At 35.0% G+C, this 12437-nt stretch overlaps 1 protein-coding gene across 1 annotated transcript in view; it reads left to right on the top strand.

Moving 5' to 3' along the window:
- The window catches only part of LOC123457426 (vomeronasal type-2 receptor 116-like), a 42930-nt gene extending 31009 nt beyond the window's left edge, over positions 1 to 11921 (top strand). Inside the window, exons 4-8 of the mRNA XM_045141344.1 lie at positions 4539 to 4830; positions 5209 to 6012; positions 7244 to 7471; positions 7987 to 8110; positions 11002 to 11921. Coding sequence (XP_044997279.1) covers positions 4539 to 4830; positions 5209 to 6012; positions 7244 to 7471; positions 7987 to 8110; positions 11002 to 11921 — 2368 coding nt within the window. The remainder of the gene's footprint in view (positions 1 to 4538; positions 4831 to 5208; positions 6013 to 7243; positions 7472 to 7986; positions 8111 to 11001) is intronic.
- The last annotated feature ends 516 nt before the right edge of the window (positions 11922 to 12437 follow it).

Raw genomic sequence — 12437 nt, 5'->3', positions numbered from 1 at the left:
TACTATTGAGCAAATGTTTCTGGAGTGAAGAGTGGGGCATTTAGGGTAGATGGTCAGTACAGGAATGGCAGGGTTAGTTGGTATCAGTATTTGCATCTTTTTCTGGAGTCTACTTATTGATTTCTATATTGATTGTACAAGTTTGCATTCCCACCAATAGTTAATTAGAGACCCTCTTTCCTGAATGTTCTCAAAATGTACTGTCATTTGACTTTTTTCAGCATTCTCATCCATTTGGGAGTGTGGTAGTATCTCATAGATGTATCAATTTCAATTTCCCTGATGTTTAAGAATGTTGAACATTTTCATAGATGAGTTAAGCCATTTAATTTCTTCCTTTGACAATTTTCTGTTGAATTCTCCTCCCCATTATTTGAGTATATTATTTGTTTTTTTTATTGTTTAGATTTTTTGGTGTTCCTTTAGAGTCTGGAAGTTAGGCCTGTGTCAGTGGTATAACTTGCAAGGATTGTCTCCCCACTTGTAGTTAATTTGTCGGCTCTGTTTGGGGTATGTTGTTTTTAGACAAACATTTTATCTTTCTTAGATGCCATGGGTTGAAGGATTTATTTAATTTCCTGGATTACTGTGGTACTATTCAGGAAGTATGTCCCTAGTCCTATTTTGAAGAAAGTTCCCTTTTTGTTTCATCCTGTAGCTTTAGATCAGGATCTTATTTTGAAGCATTTCATTCATTTCTCGTTTTTTTTTTTTTTTTTTTTTTTTTTTTTGACATGGGAAGAGGAATGGGTGTAGTTTCACTTTTTCTATATGTAGTTATTCAATATATCCAGCAACTTTGTTGAGAATTCTAGATGTTCTCTAGTTTACATTGCTGTAGTCAATTGACAGAAGTAAATATTAAATGTTATAAAAAGACCACTTAGCATGAATGATAAACTATTTTAAATATGAAGTCAAAATGCATCTACAGAATAACTCTAATGAGCTAGAAATCATTAAATAGATTAAATATCAGTAAATATAAATAAAGAAGGCTTAATAATGGGAGAATTACATAGGAAATCAAAAGTGTTTTTTTTTTTTTTTTTTTTTTTTTTGCTGAGAAATCCAGAAGTTAAAGGGAACCTGAAATTATCAACATCTGAAATATCATCAAATCCTGAGTTTTTTTCTGCTTACTTGGTAAGCTAGAAGTCCAGTAGTAATACATAGAGACAGAAAAATGGAACATAAAGGTAGAGTACAATGTCAGAAGAATTACGTTCACAATTACCAATAACATCATTTTTTTCATTGATAAAAATGATTTTCATTTTTACAGCACATCCTCCCTACAGCGTATCCAATCCTCAGATCTCAAATGTTATCCTCCTGCCACTGTTACATGTACTTGGATATCACACATGTCTCTAAGCATAGCCACCCAGTCACTATACCACTTGCTCCCTACTACATCACCTGTGGCAAGGATCATAATTGCAGGTCTACAGAAGCACACATGCTAATTTGGGCACACTTAACCATTATCCATTTCTCTATTTCCACAAACAGTGCCCATTGCCAGGTGCCAATGAGAGTATAGGAGCAATTTCCCAATATCCATGAACTTCTTCCTATATACATAATTACTTCTAGGATTCCAAATGTGAGTCCAAGTGTAGAGGCAATCTCTTTACCCTTTCTACTGCCTATGCCACCTGCTGCTGGGAAGCCACACATTAGAGGATGCCTCCTAAATCATTACTAAATATGTTGTTGTGGCACCAAATAAGAAATATGTACAGAAAATGAATTCAAGAATGTCTGTGTGTGTGTGTGTGTGTGTGTGTGTGTGTGTGTGTGTGTGTGTGTGTCACAGGAGTAAATGTCCAAAGGAAATCAAAGACAACACAAAGCAGAGGACATAAATATGTACAAAGTGAATTCCAAGACAAAAGAAAAAATATCACAATCAAGTAGATATTTCTAAAGAACATATTATAATAAAATTGAATAAATGGATAGCATAGAAATGAAAACTCTAACTGAAATGATTATGGAAATGAAAACGTAATAAATAAACTAAAAGGTCCGTGGAAATCCTCTCACATAGACTGCATCACATGAATGACAGAAGTTCATGACTTAACAACAAGGTAAAAGATAAAAGAAAAGGATGAATCAAAATTAATAAGATCAAGATGTATGAAGGAAACAAGTGATATTTTCAATACTATTGGAGGGTCATATTTAGAAATGAATTGCTTAGAATGAAATAAACCCTAGACTGAAGGTATCAAAGTTATTGAAAGTAACTGTAGAAGAAAATTTCCCAGAACAAGGAGAAAAGATGCTATCCAGTTATAATAGACATAGAAACCACCAAACATGCAGGAATCCCCCCAAAACTCCCCAGGTCATATTAAAGTGGAAAATGTAAATACAAAGAATGAAGAAAGTGTACAGAGAGCTTATGACAGAAACGTTCAGTAACATATAAAAGAAAGACAATCAAAATAGATGATTTTTCAACAAACTCTAAATACAAGAGGGGCTTGGCAATTTGAGTTACAACTACTGACTACCCACAAGTGGCACAACTGCAGTGTTATAGCACCAAACCAAAGGAAACATGTAGGATGAAGGTAGAAAAGCTAAGTATCAAATAGGAGCTTAAAGGGGTGTGAGAAAAGAAAGGGGGAGGATGGGAATGAAATTTTGTTTTAAAACACCATAAAGAAACAAATCTTTGAAACTCAATCAGAATAAACTTACATAACAACAGTAACTCTGGATATATATGATCTTAATTCTCTGATCAAAAGACTAACAGCAGAAGGTTATATCAGAGAAAAATGAATATTTCTTCATGTTAAATTAATTCACATTACAAATAGAGAGATCATTTTTGAGGTAACAGATGGAAAAAGTGTTTTAACTGTCACATTTTATTTTTATATTCAAATTGAAAAGACTTATAATCATCTGAGAGGAATTATATGGATGAGGTTATCCCTGGAGAGAATTCCTGTGAGATAATGTAGACTAGGTAATTGAAGTGGAAATAACCAAATTTACTGCAGGCAGCACCATAGCAGGGCAGAGATCCTCTACTATATAAAAAGAAAGAGGCATGACTGCCAATGTGCAATATTAATATAGCTCTGTGGGCCTCTTTGCTGGACTCAAAAAGGCCACTCCCAGATACCATGTTATCCCTGAAAATAATTTCCTTATCAATTTTGAGTATTCTTTAGTATTAACAGGTAGGAAAATCTGCAACAAATATGCTTCCTTTCACCTGATTTTTGTCAGATATATTGTCCTAGCAAAGGGGAGTTTCTTAACACAAGAAGCAAATGAACTCCCAAAATGAAGAGACACTTCCAATTCCTGGTGAAATAGAGTTCACATTACAACTAGCAGAGATACCCATGCCTTCAAAGGCATTTTATAAGTGCCATGTTTTTCTGTAAATAGATAGGATTGACTGTATATTCGCCATTAATCAGGGAATTGCCTTACTCATTGCAGGATGGTATTTAACAAAAGTAGCAAAACAGAGGAATTTGCAAAGGAATTTCTCCATAAACATGAGGTCCTTTGTTCAAATCCATGGCCCTAACCTAAAATTTTGACTTGGAGCACATGTCATCCCATGTTCTGAGTTTGAAAAATCCTAATCCCTAGAGATTGGATGCTTGTGTAGCCTAATTGGTGAACTCTAAGTCATCAGAATAATTGCATGTAAATCAGGCATGGTGATACATACCTTTAATCTCAGTGTTTAGGAGGCAGAGGTAGGAGTATCACCATGAGTTCCAGGCTACCCTAAGACTACTATTGAATCCCAGGTCTGAATGGGCAAGAGTCAGAACCTGTGTCAAAATAAAAACTGAAGACAAATAATTACATGTACAGTAATGTATAAGAACAGCTTACAATAGTTTATAGTGTACACACTGAAACAAGCATAGGTCCTCACACACACACACACACACACACACAAACACAAACATTGTGATCTTCCACAAAAATGGTGACTATTACCCACATATGCCCACCAAAATACCATAAACTCGATCACTACTGCATTTATTTTTCATTTCTTAAAATTGAGAATTGTAGCATCAAGATATTATGTCTGGAGTAAGTCTACTTCCAAGTTTGTGTATGACAAATAGACTATATATTTTATATATAGAGACTATATATTTCATATATAGAGACTATATATTTCATATATAGAGACTATATATGTGTATATATATATATATATATATATATATATATATGTATATATATATACTTTTCTAGTTATCACCAGTTTCTCATTAGCCAAAGATGAATACAGCTCTCTCTATATATATTCATAAGATAAATCCCTTTAGGAATTTTCATTCATTAATAATTTAAAAATACCTAGTTGATCCCTATGCTATGTAGGATCATATCCTCACATAAAGGTGCAAGATTACATGAGAATTTCAGGAGAAAAGCATCACTTATCATATGTATTACATGTCCATTCAAATTGTTTTGAAGATTATCCTGTTTGAAACCTCATCCATACTGATTACTGTGTTTCATTTCAGTGTGCCAGTCAAAAAATATCAATATATTCTGACAATGATTTTTGCCACTGAAGAGATCAACAGAAATCACAAACTTATACCCAACAAGTCTATTATTTTTTTATTCTCTCCTTCCAAGTGTGATGATTCATTGGCTATTATCTCTAGCCTAAGTTCCACAGAAACTAAACAGGATACTGTTCCTAATTATCGCTGTGAAATAAATGAATGTGGTTTATTATTTACAGGACCATCATGGGCAACAAGTAGTAAAATTGGGACATTTCTCTCAATAATATTTAATATAGGACAGGTGAGACTTTGTGATGTACAGAGTAGAATAACGAATCTCATGTGCTTAGGGATATTTCCAGTAGATACTTGGTTTATCCATGTATTGTCACATACAGTTAATATAGATCATCATCCTTTACTTGGTGGGGTATCAGCACTTAACTTTAAAAACTTGATAGGAGGAACTATGGAGACATAATAATGGATTTGCTACAACCCTTAAACTGGTCAGTAGTTTTCCATAGTCTTATGGATAGTGATATACAATGAATAATGGTGTGAGCAAACATCCTTCCAAACATTCTTCTCAAATGGTGATTAAAACAATTCACATATTAGTTTGAGTTTTCTTCCATTGTTCTTCCTCACATTCATTTCTATATTCTGTGTCCTTTAGATTCACTATGGTCCATTTAATCCTGTTCTGAGTGACCATTTTCAGTATCCTTATCTATATCAGATTGCTCCCAAAGAAACAAGGCTGCCTTTTGCCATAGTCTCCCTAATGCTTCATTTCAACTGGACTTGGATGGGGCTGGTCATCTCTGATGATGACCAAGGTATTCAATTTCTCTCAGACTTCAGAGAAAAGATGCAAGGAAATGAACTCTGTTTAGCCTTTGTGAATGTAATCCCATTAAACATGGACTTATACAATACTAGGGCGAAGAAATATTATAAACAAATTGTGACATCATTGGCAAATGTTGTGGTCATTTATGGTGAATTAAATTCCACACTGGAAGTGAGCTTTAGAAGATGGGCTAATTTAGGCATCCGTAGGATCTGGGTCACCACCTCACAGTGGGATGTCATCACAAATACAGGAAGTGACATCATTTTTGATTCATTCTATGGTGCTTTCACGTTTTCTAATCGCCATCATGAGATTCCCAATTTTAAAAAATTTATTCAGTCAATGAACACTTCTCAATATCCAATAGACTTTTCTGTTCTAAGATCAGAATGGATGTACTTTCATTGTTTGGACATTCAATCTAAATGTAGAACACAAAGTAAATGTGCACTCAATAATTCATTAAAATGGTTTGCAAGTCAAGGATTTGACATAGCCATGAATGACGAGAATTATAATCTATACAATGCTGTGTATGCCTGGGGATATGCTTACCATGTAATGCATTATGAACATGTAGATGTTCACCCAATAACAAGTCTATGTGTACCTGACTGCTCAAAGGTATGTATTGTCATCACTAATACCTTCTAAGTAGCTCCATTGATGTTTAAAACCTGTTGCTGGGAGTAGTCTTGAATTTGGGTGTTTCTACATTGTTTCATTTCTTAGGAAGTAAATGAATACTGATTTTATTAGTTACTTTTTTCAGGGCAAGTACTTGACCAAAAAGACTTATTTGAGAATGGCTTCATTCTACTTCACAATTCAAGACTATAGTTCATCATGATGGTGACACAATGGAAGCAGGGGCATGAAATAAACTGTCCATGGCATCTACAATCTGTATGCAAGGGTGATGAATTAATTTGTCATCTAGCTTTCCCTGATTATAAACCCTTTTCCCATGAAATAGTTCCTGCATTCAGTGTGAGCTTTCCACGTTTAGTTACCAATCTAAAGATTTCTTAGTGACATGTCCACAGAATTGTGTCTATGTCCACAGAATTGTGTCTATAATTCTTACTCCAGTCAAGAAGACAAATCACCACTGTGTGCATACATGAAAAAGATACTGAAATTGATGACATCAGTTTTGAGTGATCCATATTCTATGTGACATATTTTCTGATCCTGATAACATGCCCCACTTGTTTTGGTATTTGATAAGTGATACCAGTTTATTTATTTATTTATTTATTTTGGTTTTCTGAGGTAGGGTCTCACTCTAGTCCAGGCTGACCTGGAATTCACTATGAAGTCTCAGGGTGGCCCCGAACTCACAACCATCCTCCTACCTGTGCCTCCCGAGTGCTGGGAATAAAGGTGTGTGCCACCACACCTGGCTTCCAGCTTTTTGTTTTATTTATTTATGTATTTTATCATGGAGTGCTTGAAATCTATTGTGAGCTTACTTTTCCCATGCCAAATATCCTGATCAATGTGATTGAGAAGTCACATAAGTTGCTATTTTAATTTTGTATCACTGTTATACTTGATGACCTTAACGCTTTAGTTAATATTCTTTTGATTTCTATAAATATAGAGGTTTAAGGTTTATCTCAGTAGCCTTACCTAGTATTTGGTGATCAATTTTAGCAGTTTCTCCAAAAATAATCTTTTAAAAATTCGTAATGTTTAATTTATCTGTGGAAATTCATTTATTTCACATTATTGGGTACATGCAATAGAGTTTCGTTTTCTGGGTAGAGTTGTAAAAAACAAAGGTATTACTCATATCACATATTATGTCCATTTTGTATTTTCTTAATTGGAACTGATATGTTTCCTTTAGTTTTACCACTCTATGAAGAATATGGAATTTATTAACCCCATTGGAGACCTAGTGACTATTAATGAGAAGAGAAAATGTGATGCAGACTATGATATTTTCCACATTTCAAATTATCCACAAGGTCTTGGAATCAAGGTGAAAATAGGACAGTTTACATCATATGGTTCCTTCGGTCAACAATTGTATTTGTCTGATGAGGCCATAGAGTGGGCCACAAGGAGTAGGCAGGTATATTTACCTAACTGTTATGTTTTACTCTCAACATAAATAGATAAAATCATGTGGGCCCATGTGTGCCCTCACGATTTGGCCAAGCGCAACATGTTGTTTATGTTTCTTTTACCAGTGTCCTCAATTTTCTTTATATCTTTTGAAAAATATTTGGAAATGACAAAATATTTCATCAAAATCTTGAACAGACAGGATTGGTGTATTGGTGCATGCCTTTAATTCCACCACTCGGGAGGCAGAGTTAGGAGGTTTGCTGTGAGTTCAAGGCCAGCCTGAGGCCACATAGTAAATTTCAGGTCAGCCTAGGCTTAGGTGAGACTCTACCTCAAAAACAACAACAATAAAAATCTTGACAACATGTCAACATACATTGTAATAAATGGAGTGTGACACCTCAATTTTATTGTAGATGTGGATAAAGAGTTTAGTGAGGGTGATTATTTTAACATATCATTATGAATGCAGTATATAACATTACTAGCTTATGCAACTACACTTCTGTTTTACCTCAGATTCCCTCCTCTGTGTGCAGTGAGACTTGCAAGCTTGGTTTCAGGAAGTTCCGACATGAGGGAAATGCAGCCTGTTGTTTTGATTGTTTCCCCTGCCCAGAAAATGAGATTTCCAACAAAACGGGTAAGTTGATGGTTTAGAGGGTCTTTCTCCAGTTTCTCTCTTTTATCCACCTATCTGAAGAAACAGATAATATTTCTTCATTGCTTAATATAATCACTTGGTTGAAATGATAAATACACATGACCATAAACATAATACTCACTTTACTCCACGAACTACATTTTTAGTACCTGGATCCATTGTACATACTGGTTCTCCCACAATAAAAATACTCTTTGAGGTCAAATAGTTAATGAATATATTATTTCTATCAAGTGATGTCACATATACATATAATCCTCTGTGAATCGACATAAAATGAAGTTAATAAGAAGGAATCTTTCACAGCATTATCTTCCCAGGATGCAAGAGGTTGCTGATGAATAATAAATGCTCAGAGATATAATTTTTGGACTTAAATATTTATATTCATTCTATTTAGTTATTTATTGATTGATTATAGAGAGAAGGAGAGATAAATTGAGAAAGTGAATGCCAGAGCCTCTACCCACTGCAAACAAACTCCAGATGCATGTGCTACCATGTAGAACTGGTTTACATGGGATGTGGAGAGTCAAACCTGGGTCCTTAGTCTTTGCAAAAAAGTACTTTAGACAGTATGCTACCACTCCACCCTTTTCTGGCTTTAGCGATATGTAATTTTGCAAACACTTTCAATATATGCATAATATCTCCTTAGTGTCTATGAAATAATTCAGAAAGCAGTTGATTTTAAGACTTTAGATAATAGCATACCACAGCTATTTAAATCCTTTATCAGGAAACATAAACATTCAAATTAAAATGTCATGTGCATCATTTTAGATGTAATTTGAAGCATTTAAGGAGATAATGGGAAATATCCTGAAGTTAGAAAAAAGAATAAAAATATATCTCCCATGTCAAACCTACTAGGTTGAGCACAGAATGGAAAAATAGGTACTATTTTATGTTGCCCTCTATTTTACAGGTGAGAACACAATACAATGGGAGTGGCATGTTAAGTAGAACCTAAAGGCTGTGGTCAATATTTTCAACAGGATTTAAATATGATATAAATATTAATTCCACAGTATTTTTATCTATTAGAGTCTGGAGCACACGCTAACATCCGGACCACCTTTTCAGTGTACCAGAAGTCAAAGTGGATACAGAGGAATATTGATACATGATGTAAAAAAGGAATGAGATTGACATAAATTTTTGGTATTATTGGATAATGTCACAAAATGAATAAAATAATATTAGAAGTATATTAAAACAGTGTTCATTCAAGTAATACTTCAACCTGCAATCCAAACTAATTAATTACATACAAATTTAGTGGTGTTGGATAAGTACAGTATTAGCATTGAAGTGTTTTTTTTTTTAATTTGTACGTGTTGGCCATGTTATATTTACCAAATAAGGTGGTATGTATGGCCTTATAACATATGATTCATAAAATATATGTGCATAAATTTACAATACATGATTCAGAGAAATAGATTAGAATTATTGGAAAAATATTCCTTTATGGAAATACTCAATAGGAGATACCATATATTTCTTTTAAGTCCTCTTTTATGATTCAATGCAATTACAATCAAAAGTGTAAAGCACCATGATAGAAAATACAACTTAAAGGGGGAAAGAATTTCTCCCCAGTTCCTTATTTTGTATCGTGTTCATTCTTTTAAAAGTTGGCAAATTATCTTGTTTATAATCCTTTCTTGAATAAACTTCTTGACCAAATTATGCTAACACATAGACCAATGATTATTGAGGTAAATTTGGAGAAACAGGTAAATGGTATGTCATCTCAAAATTTGTATATGAATACCTATTCCAAGTAGATAGAGTTCAGCAATAATCATATTAGAGCTAATTATATCTAGGTGTATTCAATTTCATTCATATTCCCTAAAATATGTGTTGGAGCAATTATATGTACCTATTGACATTTGGGTACAAAGCCATAAAACATCAGCTGATACAGACAGATAGGCTTCATAAGACAGAGAACTGTAGTATGAGGGGAAAATCACATTTTATTATCTAAATTTATGGATGTTGTCTAACAAACATGTTAAAATCAACATAGAATCATGTACCTCTCTGATCTCATACTGCACTGTGTACAGAACTCTGAGCTAGTGTTTTTTCTTTTTGTAACAACACTAGTTCTTTTAATGAAAGAGAGCATGAGTGTGAGGGAGTGAGAAAAGAGAGATAATTGGGGTGCAATGGTCCCTAACCACTGCACTTGAATTCCAAACGTGTGCCACCTTGCGGAAATGTACGACTTATGCATGGATCACCAAGTGTGTCTAACTTATGAGAGATGTGGTGAATCAAGCATGGGCCCTTAGGCATTGCAGGCAAGCTTCTTAATTGATAAGCTGTCTCTCCTGTAGTAGAAATCATAAGAAATACCTCATGTAAGAAATGTCACTATATAATCCTAGTATACTGCAACAAAATTATTTTATTCTTTTAAGAAAAACAAAGGGTCAAGAGAATATATAAAGTAAGTTAAGTGAATAAAATCCAGCTTTGTTAGGCTGAGGAGATGGCTCACCACTTAAAGGAAGGACATGCAAAACCTAACCACCTCAGTTCAATTCCCCATGGCACAGAGAAAGACAGATGTAGAAAGTGGTACATGTATGTGGTGCTTGTTTTCAGTGGCTAGAGGTTCATGTGCACCCAATCCCTCCAGATTTCTCTGTCTCCCTCTGCCTATGAGCAAATAAATAAAGTATTTTTAAAAAAGCTTTGTTTATCTCACCTAATATGATGGTTCTTATTAATTGCCATCATGGCTATAAAGAGAACTACCTTAATTGTAAATAGGAGCAAGAATACAAGAATATTGTAATAAAGAAGTAAATACTGCCACTAATCTGATGATATTTTACATTGTCTGCCAGATATGGATCAATGTGTGAAGTGCCCAATGAACCAATATGCCAACAGAGAGAAAAATCACTGTCTCCAAAAAACTACGAAGTTTCTGGCTTATGAAGATGCGTTGGGGATAGCTCCTGCTTGTATAGCGCTTTGCTTCTCTACACTCACTGCTGTTGTACTTGGGGTTTTTGTGAAGCACAAAAACACACCAATTGTGAAGGCCAATAATCGAACAAACAGCTACATCCTGCTCATTTCCCTCAAGTTCTGTTTTCTCTGTCCATTACTCTTCATTGGACACCCCACCACAGCCAAGTGTATCCTGCAGCAGATCACATTTGCACTTCTCTTCACTGTGGCTGTGTCAACTGTTCTGGCCAAAACAATCACTGTGGTTCTGGCCTTCAGGGCCACTGCTCCAGGACAAAAGTTGAGGGGACTGCTGGTATCAGGAGCACCTAACTTCATCATTCCCACCTGTACCTTGATCCAACTTGTTCTCCGTGGCATCTGGATGGGAACATCCCCTCCCTTTGTTGACACTGATGAACACTCGGAACATGGGTACATCATCATTGTGTGTAACAAAGGCCCAGACACTGCCTTCTACTGTGTCCTGGGCTACCTGGGATCTCTGGCTATAGGGAGCTTTACTGTGGCTTTCCTGGCCAGAAACCTGCCTGATGCATTCAATGAAGCCAAATTTCTGACCTTCAGCATGCTGGTGTTCTGCAGTGTGTGGGTCACTTTCCTCCCTGTCTATCACAGCACCAAGGGGATAGCCATGGTGATAGTGGGAGTCTTCTCTATCTTGGCCTCCAGTACAGGATTGATAAGTTGCATCTTTTTCCCCAAGTGTTACATCATTTTGATAAGACCCAGTAAAAATAGTCTAAAGAGGGTGAAGAAAAAACATATTGTACAACCAATTAATTTTTAAACTTTACTTCATATGTCTTAAATTATATTCTGTAGAAACCCTTGCACGATTGTAAACACTAAATATTACAAAGAGGGTATAAATTTGTTCATGTGTACAAGTCTTATTTGGTCTCTAACATTGTTTTTTTCTCTCAATATTATTAACATTTTCCATGGTTATAAAAAATATCCCATGTTAATGCCCTTCCTCCCCCACTTTCCCCTTTGAAATTCCATTCTCCATTATATCCCCTCCCCATTTCAATCAGTGTCTCTTTTATTTTGATGTCATCATCTTTTCCTCCTCTTATGATTGTCTTGTGTAGGTAGTGTCAGGCACTGTGAGGTCATCCGGATTCTACCCTTCCTTTGGCTCTTACATTCTAACATTGTTTATCAGCTTCCATGCACAGCTGTCAGTCCAGGTTCCACTACTGGAAGCTAATTTCACAAAGTGTTATATGCCTCTGGAGATGGTTTGCAGTAGCAAGAATAACCATTTTCTCACATCTCTCTCCAATTAGTAAATAAAGAC

This window comes from Jaculus jaculus, unplaced genomic scaffold (assembly GCF_020740685.1).
Source record: "Jaculus jaculus isolate mJacJac1 unplaced genomic scaffold, mJacJac1.mat.Y.cur mat_scaffold_46_1_974171_arrow_ctg1, whole genome shotgun sequence".
NCBI classification, from domain to species: domain Eukaryota; kingdom Metazoa; phylum Chordata; class Mammalia; order Rodentia; family Dipodidae; genus Jaculus; species Jaculus jaculus.
Note: the sequence above shows the minus strand (reverse complement) of the source record. Positions and strands in the feature narration are given on the sequence as shown.